General features: G+C 38.0%; 1 protein-coding gene across 10 annotated transcripts in view; it reads left to right on the plus strand.

The window, feature by feature from the left end:
- Positions 1-21596, plus strand: part of PTPN4 (protein tyrosine phosphatase non-receptor type 4) — a 201095-nt gene that overhangs the window by 101852 nt on the left and 77647 nt on the right. For all 10 annotated transcript variants that reach the window (XM_027965040.3, XM_042243967.2, XM_015093457.4 and 7 more), the window contains 2 exons: positions 3395-3483; positions 17815-17878. In XM_027965040.3, the coding sequence (XP_027820841.1) occupies positions 3395-3483; positions 17815-17878 (153 nt within the window). The remainder of the gene's footprint in view (positions 1-3394; positions 3484-17814; positions 17879-21596) is intronic.

The raw sequence follows: 21596 nt of genomic DNA on the forward strand, positions 1-21596 counted from the left end.
AGGCTCTTAGTTCTTCTTTGCTCTCTGTCAACAAGGGTGGTGTCATCTGCATATCTGAGGTTATTGATATTTCTCCTGGCAGACTTGATTCCAGCTTGTGCTTCTTCCAGCCTAGCATTTCTCTTGATGTACTCTGCATATAAGTTAAATAAGCAGAGTGACAACATACAGCCTTGACATATTCCCTTTCCTATTTGGAACCAGTCTGTTGTCCCATGTCCAGTTCTAACTGTTGCTTCTTGATCTGCATACAGATTTCTCAGGAGGCAGGTCAAGTGGTCTGGTATTATCTCTTGAAGAATTTTCCACTGTTTGTTGTGATCCACACAGTAAAGGCTTTATTGTAGTCAATAAAGTAGAAATAGATGTTTTCTGGAACTCTCTTGCTTTTTCAGTGATCCAGTAGATGTTGGCAATTTGATCTCTGGTTCCTCTGCCTTTTCTAAATCTAGCTTGAATATCACATACTGTTGATGCCTGGCTTGGAGAATTTTGAGCATTAGTTTGCTAGCGTGTGAGATGAGTGCAGTTGTACAATAGTTTGAGCATTCTTTGGCATTGCCTTTCTTTGGGATTGGAATGAAAACTGACCTTTTCCAGTCCTGTGGCCACTGCTGAGTTTTCCAAATTTGCTGGCATATTGAGTGCAGCACTTTCACAGCATCATCTTTTAGGATTTGAAATAGCTCAACTGGAATTCCATCACCTCCACTAGCTTTGTTTGTAGTGATGCTTCCTAAGGCCCACTTGACTTCACATTCCAGGATGTCTGGCTCTAGGTGAGAGATCACACCATTGTGATCATCTGGGTCATGAAGATCTTTTTTGTGTAGTTCTGTATATTGTTGCCACCTCCTCTTAATATCTGTTTCTGTCAGGTCTCTACCATTTCTGTCCTTATTCTTGCCCATCTTTGCATGAAATGGTCCCTTGGTATGTCTGATTTTCTTGAAGAGATCTCTAATCTTTCCCATTCTATTGTTTTCATCTATTTCTTTGCATTTATCACTGAGGAAGGTTTTCTTATCTCTCCTTGCTATTCTTTGGCACTCTGCATTCATATGGGCATATCTTTCCTTTTCTCCTTTGCTTTTCGCTTCTTTTCTTTTCACAGCTATTTGTAAGGCCTCTTCAGACAGCCATTTTGCTTTTTTGTGTTTCTTTTTCTTGGGGATGGTTTTGATCCCTGTCTCCTTAAGTGTCATTAATCTCCGTCCATAGTTCCTCAGGTACTCTGTCTATGAGATCTAGTCCCTTAAATTTATTTTCACTTCTACTGTGTAATCATAAGTGAAAGTGAAGGTCACGTCGCTCAGTTGTGTCCGACTCTTTGCGACCCCATGGACTGTAGCCCGCCAGACTCCTCAGTCCATGGAATTTTCCAGGCAAGAGTACTGGACTGAGTTGCCATTTCTCTCTACTGAGGATCGTCCCAACCCAGGGATCGAACCGGGTCTCCTGCATTGCAGGCAGACTCTTTACTGTCTGAGCCACCAGGAAAGCAATGCAGGAGCTATAATCATAAGGGGTTTGATTTAGGTTGTACCTCAGTGGTTTAGGAACTTCCCTGGTGGCTCAGACGGTAAAGCATCTGTCTACAATGTGGGAGACCCGGGTTCAATCCCTGGGTTGGGAAGATCTCCTGGAGAAGGAAATGGCAATCCACTCCAGGACTATTGCCTGGAAAATCCCATGGACAGAGGAGCCTGGTAGGCTACAGCCCATGGGGTTGCAAAGAATTGGACACGACTGAGCGACTTCATTTCACTTCACTTCAGTGGTTTAGTGGTTTTCCCCACTTTCTTCAATTTAAGTCTGAATTTGGCAATAAGGAGTTCATGATCTGAGCCACAATCAGCTCCTGGTCTTGTTTTTGCTGACTGTATAGAGCATCTCCATCTTTGGCTGCAAACAATATAATCAATCTGATTTCGTGACAATTTTGTAAATACTACCCAGGTCATCCTTAGACTTCTTCCAGCCATTCCAGAAACCTTTACACCCTGTCCCAGCTCCTGCCTACCTTATGCATTTTTTTGTGGTTTTATCACCCAGTGTGCCTTTCTAGATACTATAATTTATTTTGCTTTATGTTTTTAACTGAATAACTTTAAATGCCTTTTAATGCCTTCTTCCTTTGCTGTATAGAATTTTTTTGTTAAAGAACTGGGCCATTTCACCTTTATTTTCCCACAGTCTGGACTTTGCGGATCACATATTCATGGTATAATTCAGTACATTCTATAGGTCTAATGAAGTTTTCACAGAGAAGTTGGACTTGATGTAGACTTTGGTTAGGTTTGATATGATCCATCAGAGAAACATTAAGAAGAGATGAGAACAGTATTAATAGAACTGTTAATACAGTATTAACAGTATTAATATAATTAGGGATATACAAAACAGATGGAAGTGACCTGATGGGAAACAAGTTTTTACTGTAGTAATTAGAAATTATTGAAACTATGTTTTAGAGATTTTTTCCTAGGGAGACAGTTACAAACTCTTGGTTATATTTTCATCAGTCAGTTCTATCTTCTGATCACATGAATGCTAGGGATAAAAGCATTATTGCCATATTAATTTGCCTATAGTATGTCTCAGATTAAGCTCTCTTGCATGTGTGCTCAGTTGTGTGAATCTTTGTGACCCCCATAGACTATAGCCTGCCAGTTTCCTCTGTCCATGGAATTTCCCAGGCAAGAATACTAGAGTGGGTCTCAAGTTAAGCAAAACTATTTCAAGACTTTCTAGCAAGTGAGGAAACTTTTAATTCTACTTACTTTGTTAATAGTTGCAAGTCAGTTGTTCAAGTTGAATCAGCATGAAAACTCACTCATCAAAACACAATTCAGATTTTCTTCCACTCTCTCCAACAGTGTTCCCCACTCTGTTTTCCTGTGATGTTTTTATTGTATTATGTTAGTTAAAGAATTTCTCCTAATATTGGAAATACTGTTTTATTATCAATTGCCTTTCTCCATGCTCTGAACTCCAGGTTGTTTTCACTTTTGCAATCCTAACATCATATTTATATAGTGATTGGATTGTAATAGTTTTAGAAATGGAAAGATGGATACTAACTTAACGTTCTGCGAGATATAGTCTTGGATTTTCTATCCCAGAGAGTCAGTTCCAGTTATAAACTATGGAAAAGTTTATTTTTGCTTTATATTAATGAATTTTAATAATGCACCATTTAAATTTGATTTGAAGTATGTCTTATTTTTATGGTGTAATAGTTATCATATGGGTTTATATATATTGTGCAGTTAACTGCTGCCTTTTATATAATGTCACATTATGTAAAAGAACTAATCATATTTAAAAATTTTATCTTTATCAGTTAAAACTCATTATCTTAGATTTCCCTTTTTTTGTTTGTTTTTTGAAGGATCAAAGTAACAATGAAATTATGATTGGAGTGATGTCAGGAGGAATTCTGATTTATAAGAACAGAGTACGAATGAATACCTTTCCATGGTAAGAACTTCTGTCAGTACTTTTCACTTTTACTATTGTATTACCAAATGTAGTTCATATTTTTGTTGAACTATTTAATGTTGTCATACAACTTTATCCCACTTATTTGGAATCTACTACAAAAATAGTTGAATTATTTTTTTCAAAAATTTCTTAGCTTAAAGAAAATACTACTTTGCAAGTTTTTCCTCTTCAGTTCAGTTCAGTTCAGTCGCTCAGTCGTGTCTGACTCTTCACGACCTCATGAATCACAGCACGCCAGGCCTCCCTGTCCATCACCAGCTCCCAGAGTTCACTCAGACTCACGTCCATCGAGTCCATGATGCCATCCAGCCATCTCATCCTCTGTCGTCCCCTTCTCCTCCTGACCCCAGTCCCTCCCAGCATCAGAGTCTTTTCCAATGAGTCAACTCTTCTCATGAGGTGGCCAAAGTACTGGAGCTTCAGCTTTAGCATCATTCCTTCCAAAGAAATCCCAGGGCTGATCTCCTTCAGAATGGACTGGTTGGATCTCCTTGCAGTCTAAGGGACTCTCAAGAGTCTTCTCCAACACCACAGTTCAAAAGCATCAATTCTTCGGCGCTCAGCTTTCTTCACAGTCCAACTCTCACATCCATACATGACCACTGGAAAAACCATAGCCTTGACTAGATGGACCTTAGTCGGCAAAGTAATGTCTCTGCTTTTGAATATGCTATCTAGGTTGGTCATAGCTTTTCTTCCAAGGAGTAAGCGTCTTTTAATTTCATGGCTGCAGTCACCATCTGCAGTGATTTTGGAGCCCCAAAAAATAAAGTCTGACACTGTTTCCACTGTTTCCTCATCTATTTCCCATGAAGTGATGGGACCGGATGCCATGATCTTCGTTTTCTGAATGTTGAGCTTTAAACCAACCTTTTCACTCTCCTCTTTCACTTTCTGCCATAAGGGTGGTGTCATCTGCATATCTGAGGTTATTGAGACAATCTCTAAATTTGTACTGTAGTATAATAGCTAATATCATCATGTATACTCTGTTTCTTGCACCTTGCCAGTTGCTTTGGATACAGTTGTTGTTGTTTAGTTGCTAAGTCGTGTCTGACTCTTTGTGATCCCATGAACTGCATCGTGCCAGGCTTCCCTGTCCTTCACTATCTCCCCGAGTTTGCTCAAACTCATGTCCATTGAGTTGGTGATGCTGTCCAACCGTCTCATCCTCTGCCGTCCCCTTCTCCTTTTGCCTTCAGTCTTTTGCAGCATCAGGGTCTTTTCCAGTGAGTTGGCTCTTCACGTTAGGTGGACAAAGTATTGGAGCATTGTACAAAGTATTGAATACAGTACCTCATTTAAATGAATTTGATGGGTGCTAGCTTATTAGTTGGAACACTGGCATGGTTTAGATTGGTGCTGGGAAAGTATGGTGACTCCATGTGGTTTGAAGCTCATGTTTCTTTTGTCTGATTGCTCTACTGCCCTTAGCATGTTGTCCTTGTCCTTACTGTCCATTGACTCACCAACCATCACTTCAGTATCCCAGAGTGAGGTAGAAAGAGAAGTAGCATCTACCACTACCCTTTAAGGGATAGCCTGAAAATCATTAAAACCACATTGATTTTTGTGCATATATCATATAAATATCTTAGGTTTAAAAAAAAAATAAACACAGTGATTTTTCACTAAGGAAAGAAAGGAGGAAAGTTAGTCACTTAGTTATGTCCAGCTGTTTGCAAGCCAGTGGACTGTAGCCCACCAGGCTCTTCTGTCCATGGATTCTCTGGGCAAGGATATTGGAGTGGGTTGCCATTTCCTTCTCCAGCGGATCTTCTCCACCCAGGGATCCAGCCTGGGTCTCCTACATTTCAGGCAGAGTTTTTACTGTCTGTGCCACCAGGGAAGCCCTAGGGCCAAGCCCAAGCCCTTTCTAAGGAAGAAATAAGTACAAAAGAATTATATTGGATCAATCGGTTTATTTATATATCTCTGAAATGAGATGGCCAGGCTTTTCAATATCTAATTATTATTGATAGATTTTTGTAATTAGTCACTTATATAACACTTAATAGAAATATGATAACTGACAGAAGCTTTTATTTTAGAAAATCACCACAATTATGTAGAGAAAAGAAACATAAATTTCGTTGGTAGGTCACTATCTAGGAAAAAATTAAATATAAAATAAAAAGTTGATGCAGTGAACCTCTTCAAAATTAAATATTTTTGTTCTCCAGAGGACACTCAAAATGAAAAGGTAAAACTCAGTCTTTTGTAAAGTATATATTTGATAAAGGACTTATCCAAAAAATGTAAAAGACTGTTAGGTCCTTAACTTTTTAACTTAATTTAAAAGAATAGGCAAAATTTGTGAATAGATACTTCCAACTAAAGGAGTTATACAAATGGCAGATAAATACAAAAAAATGCTCAGTCATCAGTGAAATGCAAATTAAAACCACAGTGAACTATTTCCATGCACCCACTGGAATAGCTCCAATTAAAAAGAACAGTGGGACTTCCCTGGTGGTCCAGTGGCTAGAACTCCATGTTCCCAGTGCAGTGGACTTGAGTTTGATACCTGCCCAGCAAACTAGATCCCACATGCCCAAATAAGAGTTCACATGCTGCAACTGAGACCTGGTGCAGCCAAATAAATAAATATTTAAAAAATTTTAAAAGTGATAGCACCAAGTGATGGCAAGGAAGCAGAGCACCTAGAAATCTCATATATTGCTGGTGGGAATGCAGAGTAATAGACCAACTTGGGAAAACTGGCATTTCTTAAAGATTAAATTAGATTAACCGTCTAATCTGGCAATTCTGTTCCTAGATATTTGCCCAAGAGAAATGAAAATGTAAGTTTATATAAAGATGTGCACACTGTGTTTATAGCTATATTATTCATAATAGCACAAAACAGAATTTAAATGTCCATCAGTTGGTGACTGTACAAGCAAATTACATCTATGCAGTGGAATACTGTTTAGCAGTGAAAGAAGTGAACTATTTGACACACTAAACAATATGGGTGACCCTACCTTCAAAACATGATGTCAAGTATAAGAAGCCTGACACAAAAGATGACGTACTCTGTTTCTATTTATATGCAATTCTAGAAAACACGTATTATAGAAACAACAGACCACTTGGTTGCCAGGGATTAAAAATGGGAGGAAATTGACTGCAAAGGGATGCTAAGGGGACATCTTCAGGTGATGCAAATTGCTATATGGTGATTTTGGTGGATGGATGTTATACAACTCAATACATTTGTCAAAACTCATTGAATTGTTCATTTAAAATTGGGATATTTCATTTTATATATAAATTATACCTCTCTGAAGTTCATAAAAGAAAGCCAAAGGTCATTTAATATTTCATGTCATATCTGTAAATTCTTCTGTGTAATTCAACTTGTGTTATGGTTAGAGGAAAGTACAAAACAGCTTGAGACATGGTACTTACCTAAAAGTGAGCACATAAAATTAATTACAAAACATAAGATTGGTGAATTAAGTGTTCCAGAAAAAACAGTTATGGTTGTTTATTTTCATGATGGTAAATGTGTATCTTCAATTTTAATGTTTTTCTGATTTACTGAAGAGAATTAAACATATTTTTTATAAACTTTACATATTATATAAATGTCAAAATCAGAAATTCTTTTCAGATGATAAGGGTTAAAATGATAATCTAAATTTTTCTGTATTTTCAAAATTCTTTAATGTGTGCATATGTATATATATTTATTATTATAAAATAAAGATTCTGGAAGAGTTTTTGACAAATTACTTTGGAAGTACCAATGATATAATTTTACCAGGGAAAATTTTAATGTCTTCATGATATTTAAGGTGATTTTTTTGTTTTGTTTCGGTTTAATTGGAGGATAATTGCTTTACAATATTGTGTTGGCCTTTGCCATATTTGAGGTGGTTTTTAAAGGATGAATAGAAATTTCCTCAATGAAGAGGGAGTATGGAAGAGGAATGTGTGTGTGGAAGGTTCAGTCAGAATTTAGGGTAAAGGTACCCAACATTTGCAGAGGCCTCGTAGTAAGAACCTGGACAAGGAAATGGCAGCCCCCTCCAGTACTCTTGCTTGGAGAATCCCGTGGAGGGAAGAGCCTGGTGGGCTACAGTCCATGGGGTCGCATAGAGTCGGACACGACTGAGCGACTTCACTTTCTTTCTTTCTTTCGTAGTAAGAAAGGATGTGGCAAGTTCAAATGATTAGATACGTGGTTTGATTTTTATTCATTTATATTTGGCTGTGCTGGGTCTTGGTTGCTGTGTGGACTTTTCTCTAGTTGCAGAGAGCTGGGGCTACTCTTTAGTTTCAGTGGCTTCTCTTTGTGGTGGCTTCTCTTGCTGAGGAGCCCAGGCTCTAAGGCACATTGGCTTCAGTAGTTGTGACATGTGGGCTCAGTAGTTGCAGCTCACAGGCTTTAGAGCACAGGCTCAATAGTTTTGGTGCTTGGGCCCAGTTGCTCTGTGGCTTGTGGGGTCTTCCTGGATCAGGGATCAAACCCACATCTCCTGCATTGGCAAGTGGATTCTTTACCAGTGAGCCACCAAGTAGCCCCTGACTTTTTTTTTTTTTTTTTTAGTTATCTTCACTGAGGACAAAGCAAGGGAGTAAGATTTTAAGATGATATTGCTTAAAGAGAAATTGGATTCAGAGTTTGAAGGATCTTGTACGTTCCATCTGCTGTTGTGCAGTTGCTCAGTCATGTCCGACTCTGTGACTCCATGGACCTCAGCACAACCAGGTCTCCCTGTCCTTCACCATCTCCCAGAATTTGCTCAAATTCATGTCCATTGCATCAGTGATGCTATCCAGCTATCTCATCCTCTGATGCCCCCTTCTCCTTCTGCCCTTAATCTTTCCCAGCATCAGGGTCTTTTCCAGTGAGTTAGCTCTTCACATCAGGTGACCAAAATATTGGAGCTTCAGCATCAGTCCTTTGAATTGAGTATTCAGGGTTGATTTACTTTAAGATTGACTGATTTGATCTTATGGTCCAAGGGACTCACAAGAGTCTTCTCTAACACCACAGTTCCAAGGCATCAATTCTTTGTCACTGCCTTCTTTTCGGTCTGGCACTCACAACCGTATATGACCACTGGAAAGAGCATAGCCTTGACTGTACAGACCTTTGTTGGCAAAACGATGTCTTTGTTTTTCAACACACTGTCTAGGTTTGTCATAGCTTTCCTGCCAAGATGCAATCATCTGCTGATTTCATGGCTGCAGTAAATATCTACAGTGATTTTAGAGCCCCAGAAGAGGAAATCTGTCACTGCTTCCACCTTTTCCCTTTATATTTTCCATGAAGTGATGGGACTGGATGCTATGATCTTTCTTTAATATTTAGTTTTAAGTCAGCTTTTTCATTCTCCTCCTTCACCCTCATCAAGAGGTTCTCTAGTTTGTCTTTGCTTTCTGCCATTCGATGGGGGTATCATCTGCATATCTGAGGTTGTTGATGTTTTTCTCCCGCTAATCTTGATACCATCTTGTAACTCATCCATTCTGGCATTTCTCATGATGTGCTCAGTGTATAAGTTAAATAAACAGGGTAACAACAAACAGCCTTGTCATACTCCTTTCTCAATTCTGAACCAGTCAGTTGTTCCATACAGGGTTCTAACTGCTTCTTGACCCACATATAGGTTTCTCAGGAGACAGGTAAGATAGTCAGATATTCCCATCTCTTGAAGAGTTTTCCCCAGTTTGTTATGATCCACACAGTCAAAGGCTTGAGCGTGGTCCATTAAACAGAGAGAGATGTTTTTCTGTGACCCCCACAAGAGACTGAGCCAGACTTGCCAATCAGTGTCCAGGAGTCTCCAGTGGAGGTGTAGGTCGACAGTGGCCTGCCACAGGGTCAGGGTCACTGACCACAACAGTCCTGGGAGCCACAGTGGGCTGGCCTAAGTCCTTTTGAAGGAGGTTAAAGCAAGGAAGAAAATCACTCATGGATTTTAATGCATTTTATTTGTACCTGATAACCCTGCAACTTGGATATCCTTAGCATTGTTTTGTGGATAAGGAATAAGAAATACCAGAGAAGCTAACTGGGCCAAGGTTAATAAGTTTGATAAATATGAAGTGGAACCTTAAACTTGGATCTTTCAGATTCTGAAAGACAAGCTTCTCACTTAACCTCTTCTTTCAAAAGTAGAGTTATGTGTAGAAAAGTTACATTCCATGTGATAAATATACTTCCTCATTTCTTTCTATATATGGTTAGCCCTAAATTATCCAGTTCAAGTTCATGCTTTTAAAATGTTGAGTATTGGATTGGGAATTACTTGGATTCTGTAAATTAGACTTCATTAAAATTATTGCTCATCAAAAAAACATCATTAGTAAAACGAAAAGGGAAGGGGACAGTTGTGGTTCCCAGTCTAGCAGGTAAAGATTTTGCAACTTGTTACTCGTATTCTCAAAAGAAAAAGAAACACTGCAAAAACTTAAAATCAACAGCTCTTTTTAGATCTGTCAGAGAATTGAAAACACAGGGCATACTGCATTTCTGAAAACTAGAGAAACAGATGAATACAAGAAATGACAGCTTACCAGGGCTAGAAACCACCGCTACAGCAGTACCTGGCAGGAGTACATAAAGGGTGGTTGACAAATTGCTGGAGACAGAGCAGAGACTAGCTTGTCAGATAAACACTCCCTCAGGCCCTGCTTACTTAGGAAGGGCCCTTTGCTACCAGAGATGAGATCTCAGGGCCAAGATTGACAGAAAATCCGCTTGTGATCGAAGGGCAGGATATAGGGGTTGAGCAGGAAAGTAGCTTGAAATATGCTCAGAGCCTTCTTTTCTTATTAGCAAAGATCTGTCCTAAGGAAGTTTATTTATACTTAATCAAAATGGATGTTACCAGGGCCTAACCGAGGTGGAGGAAGGGAAGCCCTCTCTACTTTTTGTTTCAGCTCGGGGGGGGGGGGTGGCGGGGGGATGAGTTGCAGAGTACTGAAGGGTGCAGCCAGGAGGCCCAGCCCACTAACCCACTGAGACCAGATCACAGGAGTAGAGACTGGCATCTGCCCAACCCCAAACTTAACTGCCACATCACCAGGGCTCTTGTATAATAACAAAGGTTCAAAATTTAACTATAAAGCTCAGACCAATTAAGAAGAACTGTCTTGGGAAACCCAAAGGTAAAAGGGGAGAGAAAATCAAGGACAGTAGAAGAGAAAGCCTCAAATGCTTACCACAGAAACTGTTCCTTCAGAATAGCCACAATTTGAATTGAATTAGTTTCTAAAGGAGTTCATGACATAGGGCACTGTTGAAAATAATAGAGCAGTGTGTTGGCAGTTAGAGAAGTTCACAGCTGGGTGTGGTTTTTGAAAGGATGGGGTGACTGATACTACTGTCATTTCAGTATTACTTTGGACACACCCAGGGCTGTGCCTTCCTGAAGAGCAATAGCAGAAACATAAACTGAAGATTGGGGTGCAGAGTTCATGCAAGTAAACTGCCAAATAATAATAAGCTGGGAAGATGGGATTTTCCAGGCAAGAATACTGGAGTGTGTTGCCATTTCCTTTTCCAGGGAACTTCCTGACCCAGGGACCAAACCCATGTCTCCTACATTGCATGTGGTTTCTTTAGCACTGAATGTCAGGTTCAGTGGGAAGCTCAGGTGTGTCATGTAGCTAATGCATTACAGTAAGCAAATAATGAGGCTCAAGATCCACTGGAAATTAGATCTTCCACCATCTAGGATCTAGTTGGTTCTAACCAGTTTTTGTCATGTCCTGTGGCTGTGTCATTCTTTTAAAGGTTGTGCCCTGCCCACTTCCCTCTTGTTTCAGTACTGTGCCTGGCAATAGCAAAATACATATTCCTTTCAAGGATACATAGCTCATTTATTAGAAGAAGCAATATGTTAGCTATAAAACAAGCTTCAACAGTTTTTTTTTTACTGAGTTATAATTAGCATAACATTAGTTTCAGGTATACAGCATAGTTGTTTAGTATTTTGTATACATTATGAAACAGTCACTACAAGTTCAGTGTTCATCTGTCACTGTATAAAACCATTACGTGTTTTTGACTGTATTCCCTCTGTGTGTATTACACTCCTATGACTTATTTTATACCTGAAAGTTTGTGCTCTTAATCCCTTTCACATATTTGTCTATATCTGCACCGACGCTTCCCCTTGGCAACCATTCATTTGCTGTTTATATCTATGAGTCACTTTTTCATTTTTTAGATTCTACATATAAATAAAATCATAAGGTATTTGTTTTTCTCTTTCTAGTTATTTCATTTTCATAATATCCTCCTGGTCCATCCATGTTGCCACAATGACAAAATTTCTTTTCTATGACTGAGTAATGATGCTTTTAAACTGTGGTATTAGAGAAGACTCTTGAGAGTCCCTTGGACTGCAAGGAGATCTAACCAGTCCATCCTAAAGGAGATCAGTCCTGGGTATTCATTGGAAGGACTGATGTTGAAGCTGAAACTCCACTACTTTGGCCACCTAATGCGAAGAACTGACTCATTTGAAAAGACCCTGATGCTGAGAAAGATGAGGTTGGGAGAAGGGGATGACAGGATGAGATGGTTGAATGGTGTCACCGACTTGATGGACATGAGTTTGGATAGACTTTTTGAGTTGGTGATGGACAGGGAGGCCTAGTGTGCTGAGGTTCATGGGGTCTCAAAGAGTCAGACACAACTGACCAACTGAACTGAGCTGAACTGAATATTCATACACATCTACACACATACATCACATCTTCTTTATCCATTCATTATCAGTGGACACTTAGATTGTTTCTTTATAGTGCTGCAGTGAACATTGTTGTTCAGTTGCCAAATTGTGTCTGACTCTTTGCAACCCCATGAACTGTAGCACTCCAGGCATCCCTGTCCCTCACCATCTCCTGGAGTTTGCCCAAGTTCATGTTCATTGAATCGGTGATGCCATCTAACCATCTCATCCTCTGTCTCCCCCTTCTCCTCCTGCCCTCAATCTTTCCTAGCGGCAGTCTTCTGATGAGTTGGCTGTTCACATCAGGTAGCCAAAATATTGGAGCTTCAGCTTCAGCATCAGTCCTTCAAATGAGTATTCAGGGTTGATTTCCTTTAAGATTGACTGGCTTGATCTCCTTGCTGTCCAGTGGACTCTTTAAGAGTCATATTCAGCTCCACAGTTTGAAAGCATTGGTTCTTCAGTGCTCTGCTTTCTTTATGGTCCTGCTCTCACATCCGTACATGACTACTGGAAAGACCATAGTCTTGATTATACACACCTTTGTCATCAAAGTGATATCTTTGCTTTTTAATACACTATGTAGGTTTGTCATAGCTTTTCTTCTAAGAAGCAATTGTCTTTTAATTTCATGGCTACAGTCATCCGCAGTGATTTTGGAGCCCAGGGAGAGAAAATTTGTCACTGCTTCCACCTTTGCCCCTTCTACTTGCCATGAAGTGGTGGGACCAGATGCCATGAACTTAGTTTTTTTGAATGTTGAGTCTTAAACCAGCTTTTTCACTCTTCTCTTTCACCCTCATCAAGGAGTTCTTTAGTTCCTCTTCTCTTTATGCCATTAAAGTGGTATCATTTGCATATCTGAGGTTGTTGATATTTCTTCTAGCAATCTTTATTCCACCTTGTAACTCATCCAGCCGAGCATTTCACATGATGTGCTCTGTGTATAAGTGAAATAAATGGAGTGACAATAAACAACCTTGTTGTACTCCTTTCCCAATTTTGAATCAGTCAGTTGTTTCATATAAGGTTCTAAATGTTGCTTCTTGCAATGAACAGAAGGATACATAAATCTTTTTGATTCAGTGTTTTTATTTACTTGGATAAATACCCAGAAGCAAAACTGCTGGATCATACAGTAGTTCTGCTTTTAATTTTTTGGGGGCCCTCCGTACTGTTTTCCATGATAATGGCACATATTTACATTCCCACCAGCCGTGCACAGAGATTCTCTTTTCTTCACATCCTTATCAACATTTGTTATTCCTTGTCATTTTAATAATAGCCATTCTGACAGGTCTGAGATGGTATCTCATTGTAGTTTGCATTTCTCTGATAGTTAGTGATGTTGAGCATCTTATAATGTCGCTGTGGGCCATGTGTATATCTTTGTAAAAATGCCTCTTCCAGTCTTCTGCCTATTTTTTTAATCAAAATTTTTTTGTATTGAGTTGTATGTTTTTTGTATACTTAGATATCAACCCCTTATTGGGTGTATCATTTGCAAGTATCTTCTCTCATTTGGTGGGCTATCTTTTCTTTTTGTTGGTTTGCTTCACTGTGCAAAATCTTTTAATTTGATGCAATCCCATTGTTTATTTTTGTTTTTGCTTCCCTTACCTGAGGAGACATATCCAAAAAATATTAGTAAGACTGATGTCAAAAGAGGTTACTATCTGTGTTTTCTTCTTGGAGTTTTATGTTTTTAGGTATTAACATTTTTGTCTTTAATCCCTTTTGAATTTGTTTTTGTGTATGGTGTGACAAAGTTGTCCAGTTTCATTTTTCTGCACATAGCATCCAGTTTTCCCAATACCATTTATTGAAGAGACTATCTTTTTTCCGTTGTACATTCTTTCCTTGTTGTCATAAATTAATTGGCCATGTGAGCATGGGTTTATTTCTGGGCCCTCTATTCTGTTTCACTGATATTTATATCTATTTCTGGGCCAGTGCCAGACTGTTTTGGTTACTGTAGCTTTGTAATATATAGTCTGATCTCAGGGAGCCTGATACCTCCAGCTTTATTGTTTCTGAAGTTTGCTTTGGATATTTGGGTCTTTTGTAGTACCATACAAATTAGATGATTATTTGTTCTAGTTCTGTGAAAAATATCTTTTATACTCCTCCCCTTTCATATTATGTTTTTAATGTTATATTTTGCATCTTTTAATTTGTATATCCCTTAATTAGTTGGTGTAGTTATAGTGTTTTCCACAAGTGGCTGTACTAATTGACATTCCCATCAACAATGCATGAGAGCTCTCTTTTCTCCACATTCTCACCGAACATTTATTGTCTTTCTGATGCTAGCCGTTCTGACAGGTGTGAACTGGTATCCCTTTGTGGTTTTGATTTGTATTTCTCTGATGATTAGCAGTATCGAGCATATTTTCATATTCATGTTGGCCATCTGCATTTCCGCTTTGGAAGCACATCTGTTCAGTTCTAATTTTTACTTGGGTGGTTTGATTTTTGATTTGTTTTTATGTTGAATTGTGTGAGCTGTTTACATATGTTGGATGTTAACCCCTATTGGTCATATCATTTGCAAATATTTTCTCTTATTCAGTAGATGGTCTTTTTGTTGTTGGTTTCCTTTGCTATGCCTAAGCTTTTAAGTTTAGTTAGGTCTCATTTGTTTGTTTTTATTTCATTTATTTTAGGATATAGTTCCCAAAAAATGTTGCTATGATTTATGTCAAAGACTATTTGCTTATGTTTTCTTCTAGGAGTTTTATGGTATCCAGTCTTATATTTAAGTCTTTAATCCATTTTGAGTTTAGTTTTGTATATGCTGTTAGAGAATTTTCTAACCTCATTTTTTAACATATAGCTGTCCAGTTTTCCCAGCACCACTTATTGAAGAGACTGTCTCCATTGTATATTCTTTGTTCCTTTGTCATAGATTCGTGACCATAGGTGCATGCTTGAGTTTATTTCTGGACTTTCTATCCTCTTCCATTGATTTCTGTGTCTGTTTTTGTGCCAGTACCGTACTGTTTTGATTTCTGTAGCTTTGTAGTATAGTTTGAAGTCAGGGAGCATGATTCCTTCTGCTGTTTTTCTTTCTCAAGATTGTTTGGCTGTTTAGAGTCTTTTGTGTTTCTATACAAAATTTGAAATTATTTGTTCTAGTTCTGTGAAAAATGCATTGGTATTTTGATAGAGATTGCCTTGAATATGTAGATTGCTTTGGATAATGTGGTCATTTTAACAATAATAATTCTTCAGATCTAAGAATACGGTGTATCTTTCCATATGTTTACATCATTTTCAATGTTTCTCAGCAGTGTGTTTCAGTTTTCCAAGTACATGTCTTTCGTTTTCTTAGGTAGGTATATTCCCAGGTATTTTATTCTCTTTACTGTGATAGTAAATGGGATTGTTTTAATTTTTCTTTCTGTTAGTTTGTTGTTAATGTATAGAAGTGGAGCCAGTTTCTGAATATTAATTTTATATTTTGGTACACTTTTTCATGCTTTTCATTTCTGTGCTTACATTGCCTGTCTTTTCTTGCTCTCTACTTTATCCACTGGAGCTCTTAGCATGTTAATTAAGTTGTTTTAAACTCTCAGGATGATAATTCCAGCACTCCTTTCACATCTGGTCCTGTTACATACTGTGTCTTTATGTTGTTTTTTTGCCTTTTGGTATCCCTTGTAATTTTTTCTTGATGGGCCGATCTGATATCCTGGTAAAAGATTGTTGTTCAGTCACTAAGTTGTATCTGATTCTTTGCCACCCCGTGAACTGCAGCATTCCAGGTTCCCTATCTTTCACTATGTCCTGGAGTTTGCTTTAATTCATGTCCCTTGAGTCGATGATGCCATCTAACCATCTCATCCTCTGTCACCACCTTCTCCTCCTGCCCTCAGTTTTCCCAGCATCAAAGGTCTTTTCCAATGAGGTGGGTCTTCACATAGCATAGCCAGTGTTGGAGCTTCAGCATCAGTCCTTCCAATGAATATTCAGGGTTGATTGGTAACCTTGGTAAAAGGAGCTGGTAAAAGGAACTGCTGTAAATAGGCTCTTAGTAACGTAGCCATGAAATTAAAAGATGCTTACTTCTTAGAAGGAAAGTTATGGCCAACCTAGATAGCATATTGAAAAGCAGAGACATTACTTTGCCAACAAAGGTCCATGTACTCAAGGCTGTGGTTTTTCCAGTGGTCATGTATGGATGTGAGAGTTGGACTGTGAAGAAAGCTGAGCGCCGAAGAATTGATGCTTTTGAACTGTGGTGTTGGAGAAGACTCTTGAGAGTCCCTTGGACTGCAAGGAGATCTAACCAGTCCATCCTAAAGAAGATCAGTCCTGGGTATTCATTGGAAGGACTGATACTGAAGCTGAAACTCCAATACTTTGGCCACCTCATGCAAAGAATTGACTCATTGGAAAAGACCCTGATGCTGGGAGGGATTGTGGGCAGGAGGAGAAGGGGACGACAGAGGATGAGATGGCTGGATGGCATCACTGACTCGATGGACATGAGTTTGGGTAAGCTCTAGGAGTTGGTGATGGACAGGGAGGCCTGGCGTGCTGCGATTCATGGGGTCGCAAAGAGTTGGACACGACTGAGCAACTGAACTGAACTGAATGTAGTGATGAGGGAGTGGTGGTGGGTGCAGTCCTATGACTAGCTTTGTGTTTTTTTGAGCCTCTACCTCTGGATTGTGAGCTTCACAAGTGTTTCTCAATTTTTTCTCCCTCTTTGGATGGGGCAAGATTTCTAGAGTGGACTAAAATTGGGTGTTTTCTTTCCCTGGATCATTTAAGGCTCTTGTTAACTTGTTTCCCCTAAATGCAGACCTTGTTAAGAGCAGAGTGCTCTGGCCTATTTCAACATGGTTTCTTTTCCCCTTTCCCTGTCGGAAACCTGAGGGTATTTTCCTCTGATATTTACTGTTGGAATTTGTTTGAGCTTCTGGAGATTAATCTTAGAATTCTGTGAGGGCCTCCCTATGACTGGGTCCTCTTGGAGTTTTTCACTCTCATAGTTAACCAGCATGACAAACAATAGTTTCAACAATTCATGGAATACAGTTCCAGTTTTCTTACCCTGGCACTGCTTCCTCTGGCAGTTTCTGCTTCCAATTCATCTCTCAAATCTTGGAGGTAGAGTTTGCTCTGTGCTCTTCTCTTTTGGATCCAAGAAGAATTGATGATGTTTAAGCCTTTTGAGCTTTTTACTTGTTGCTAGGATGTAGTGGTGATTTCTAAGCTCTTTGCATGTAGAGCAAGGAAACTACTTGTAGTTTTAAAGAATAAATAAACTATATTTTTGGTATTCTTGAATTTTTAACTTGTAATATGTGTTTTTATGTAAATTTCGGATACAAAATTGAAAAATGGATAAGTTCTCAGTAAATGTTCTGGTAAAACAGTTCAACTCACTGTATAAATTCTAATTATTTTTTCATGACAAACCAAAAACTTCTGATTTTTTTATGTATATATGTATATATATTCTTTGGTGTATATGTACATATAGTTCAATGGATATACTAAACATGCAATTAAAAGATTATTTTTAACTACTCTTTGGTTGATACTTTTATCTTTGTTCAATATTTTAAATACTTCAATTCATTCTCTTTTTATCCAGGTTGAAAATTGTGAAAATTTCTTTTAAGTGCAAACAGTTTTTTATTCAGTTAAGAAAAGAATTGGTGAGTATTGTTCTTATTAATATAAATTTTTTATAAAGAAATAAATATTCATTACAGAACTTTTAGTGTAAATAAAAGTTTTATTAATACTATTAATAACTGCCAACTAAGTTAATTTATAGTTTGTGACAAAGTATTTCTCCAGTGTTTCTGTGGTTCTGATCTGAGGTTATTCTAGATAGCTGTTCTGCTGTCTCTTGAACATAAAAACTAATTTCAGTTGTGATAGTCATTGTCAGTCCCCGTATTCTATTCATAAGGTCAGTAACTGAGGATTTATATGTCCTTTTTCTTTGTATCTTTCTTTTTGTTAACTAAATCTGTAGCACTTCCTTTTATTTGTAAGTTCATTTCATTGTAGAGAATCTGAGTGTTTAGTTTTGTTTGTAGTTCATGAACGTGTAGTACATTTCCTGCCTTTGTTAGAATGGTGATGGCCTTTTTTTATATTAGCAATAAATACAACATGTTGAGTTTTCATAGAAAGTACAGTATTGTAAAGAGTGTCATCTTATAAATGGTTTTTATCTATTTCATTGAATTAAATTAGCCTTATCCTTTGACTGACATTATTAGAAGTCTTGACAAATTAACACATATTTTAGGGTGTTTATTTGTGTGCAAAATGTATTTGAATCAAATGCATTTTATAGAGGATCTTGATCTATTGAGTATAATTCATCATCATTTATATTCACAAAATATGGAAGTTTTTTGAAGAGAGTTTTTGAAATAAATCAGGCGGAAATTAAGTGTAGTGCTTGATAGGTATATAATATACAATGTTATATGTAGAACATTACTGCCACCACAGAAGCTGGTATTATTGCTAATAGAGCTGATGCAGTAGCAGTTATTAACTCTCCCAAAAGGTAAATACTATTCTCATTTGTAGCATCATTAATTTGTTTGTCCTGTTTTGAACTTTTAAAATATGAAATCATACAGAATGTTTTTGTCTGCCTTCTTTCCCTTAGCATTGGGAGATTCCTCTGTGTTGTTACACAGAGCAGTATTTTGCTCCATTGCTATTTGGAATTCTACTGAATGAATATACTATCAATTAGTTATTCACTCTTAATTATGTTAATGGATAGTTTTGCCATTTCTGAATGTGGCTATTATGATTAATGCTGTTAATGAACACTGTTGTACATGTTTCAATAAATGTTTAGAGGAATAAAATATATTAAATCATGTCTGGAAACTGGAGAACAGACATTTTACTTTTGATAATTATATTGGTAGGTGATATTGAAGCCAATTTTTCCATTTTGCTTTCTGTGGTACTGTTGTTATTTGTAATAATATAGTATCTAACATTTCTGGAGATCTTACTACGTGCCTGATAATGTGTATTAACTATTTTCATATCATTTAGTCTTCACAGTGATTCTCTGAGGTAGTGTTAGTACATACAAAGCAACTCTTAAGCATAATTAAGAATTCTCTGATGATCAGTAAGTAATATTTTAACATATTTTCTAGCATCATTATTTAATATTTTTACATGGACATTTTACTATATTATACTTACAGAAAAAAATCTTCATGACCTTTTGATAGGCAAAGATTGCCTTAACAGGACATAGAAGGAAAACAAACATTAAAGGAGAAGATCGATAATTTAGGCTGTGTTAAAATTAAGAACTATGGCAAATAGCATAGAATATGTGTATAATAAACACACACACCATGTCCTTGGTTGTATATCCAAGCCAATCCAGAAATACATTAGTGACTTGAACAGACACTCCAGAATTCAGAACAGAACTGAAAATATCTCCTCGTCCAGTAATATGAACCTTGTTAAACAGCAGAGAAATACAAATTATAACCAGAATGTGATAATTCCTCACAGCCATCAGAATAGTGTAATGAAAAGATTGGTGAACCCAGTGATTTGGGAGTATGTGGAGCCTTCATTGCTTGTAGGGGAAGTGAATATTGAGCTAATCATCTTGTGAAACAGTTGGTATCTACTAGAGGTGAGCACATGACTTTCACTTTCAAAGTGGAGAGTGAAAAAGTTGGCTTAAAGCTCAACATTCAGAAAACGAAGATCATGGCATCCGGTCCCATCACTTCATGGGAAATAGATAGGGAAACAGTGGAAAGAGTGTCAGACTTTATTTCTGAGGGCTCCAAAATCACTGCAGATGGTGACTGCAGCCATGAAATTAAAAGACGCTTACTCCTTGGAAGAAAAGTTATGACCAACCTAGATAGCATATTCAAAAGCAGAGACATTACTTTGCCGACTAAGGTCCGTCTAGTCAAGGCTATGGTTTTTCCCGTGGTCATGTATGGATGTGAGAGTTGGACTGTGAAGAAAGCTGAGCGCCGAAGAATTGATGCTTTTGAACTGTGGTGTTGGAGAAGACTCTTGAGATTCCCTTGGACTGCAAGGAGATCCAACCAGTCCATTCTGAAGGAGATCAGCCCTGGGATTTCTTTGGAAGGAATGATGCTAAAGCTGAAACTCCAGAACTTTGGCCACCTCATGCAAAGAGTTGACTCATTGGAAAAGACTCTGATGCTGGGAGGGATTGGGGGCAGGAGGAGAAGGGGAGGACCGAGGATGAGATGGCTGGATGGCATCACTGACTTGATGGATGTGAGTCTGAGTGAACTCTGGGAGTTGGTGATGGACAGGGAGGCCTGGCGTGCTGCGATTCATGGGGTCGCAAAGAGTCGGACACGACTGAGCAACTGAACTGAACTGAGCACGTGACATCTATGATCCAGCAACAAAAATTCACACCTACATGCATCAGACAAAATACAGAAATATACATAGAAGCAATATTTTTACATTACCAAGCTAGAAACAGTAAATGTCTGTCAACAGTAAGTGGATAAATAAACTGTGGTCTCTTCATACAATAGAATACTGTGTAGAGTGAAAATGAGTCAGTTACTGCTTCACAATTAAATGGAGGACTATAGAAACATAATAATGAACAAAAGAAGTCAAGATACACGTGTATGCATCCATGTATATAAAATTGAAAACAAGCGTAACCAGTCTGTGGTCATAAAGTCAGAAGGGTAGTCACCTTTATAGAGGTGATCTGGTAGAAAGGGAGGATGAGGGATACTCACAGGTGCTGCTAATGACACATTTCTGAATCAGGTTGGGAGGGTCAAAGGTTACAGTCACTGTGAAAATCAGAGCTCTACATTTATGACATGTCTGCCTTGCTATAGATAGTTTATTATTTCAGTAAAACTGTTTACTTAAATAGTAATTGGTGCCAAAGTTTTTAAAAAGTTAAAGGAATACTTCTATTCTGTTGCTACTTATTTTTAAAATGAGTTTCAAAATAGTGTTCTGAAGTACTGAATGTTTTTATTTACTTATTTACAATCTAGACAGATTTATAAATTTAAAAATATTGTTGAAAGGTATGGTGATGTGTCTTAAAGTTTAATTTGTGGGCAAGGATTACATTTTGAAATGCTTATAGCTATTAAGTTTTGAAAATAGGTATATATCAAGTTTTAAATTTATTTGTGAACATTGCTCAGTTGTGTCCAACTCTTTGTGACCCCATGGACTATACAGTCCATGGAATTCTCCAGGCCATAATACTGGAGTGGGTAGCCTTTCCCTTCTGGAGGGGATCTTCCCAACCCAGGGATCGAACCTAGGTCTCTCGCATTGCAGGAGGATTCTTTACCAGCTGAGCCACAAGGGAACCCCTAAATTTATTTC

The sequence above is a fragment of the Ovis aries genome, chromosome 2 (assembly GCF_016772045.2).
Source record: "Ovis aries strain OAR_USU_Benz2616 breed Rambouillet chromosome 2, ARS-UI_Ramb_v3.0, whole genome shotgun sequence".
In the NCBI taxonomy this organism is placed as follows: Eukaryota; Metazoa; Chordata; class Mammalia; order Artiodactyla; family Bovidae; genus Ovis; species Ovis aries.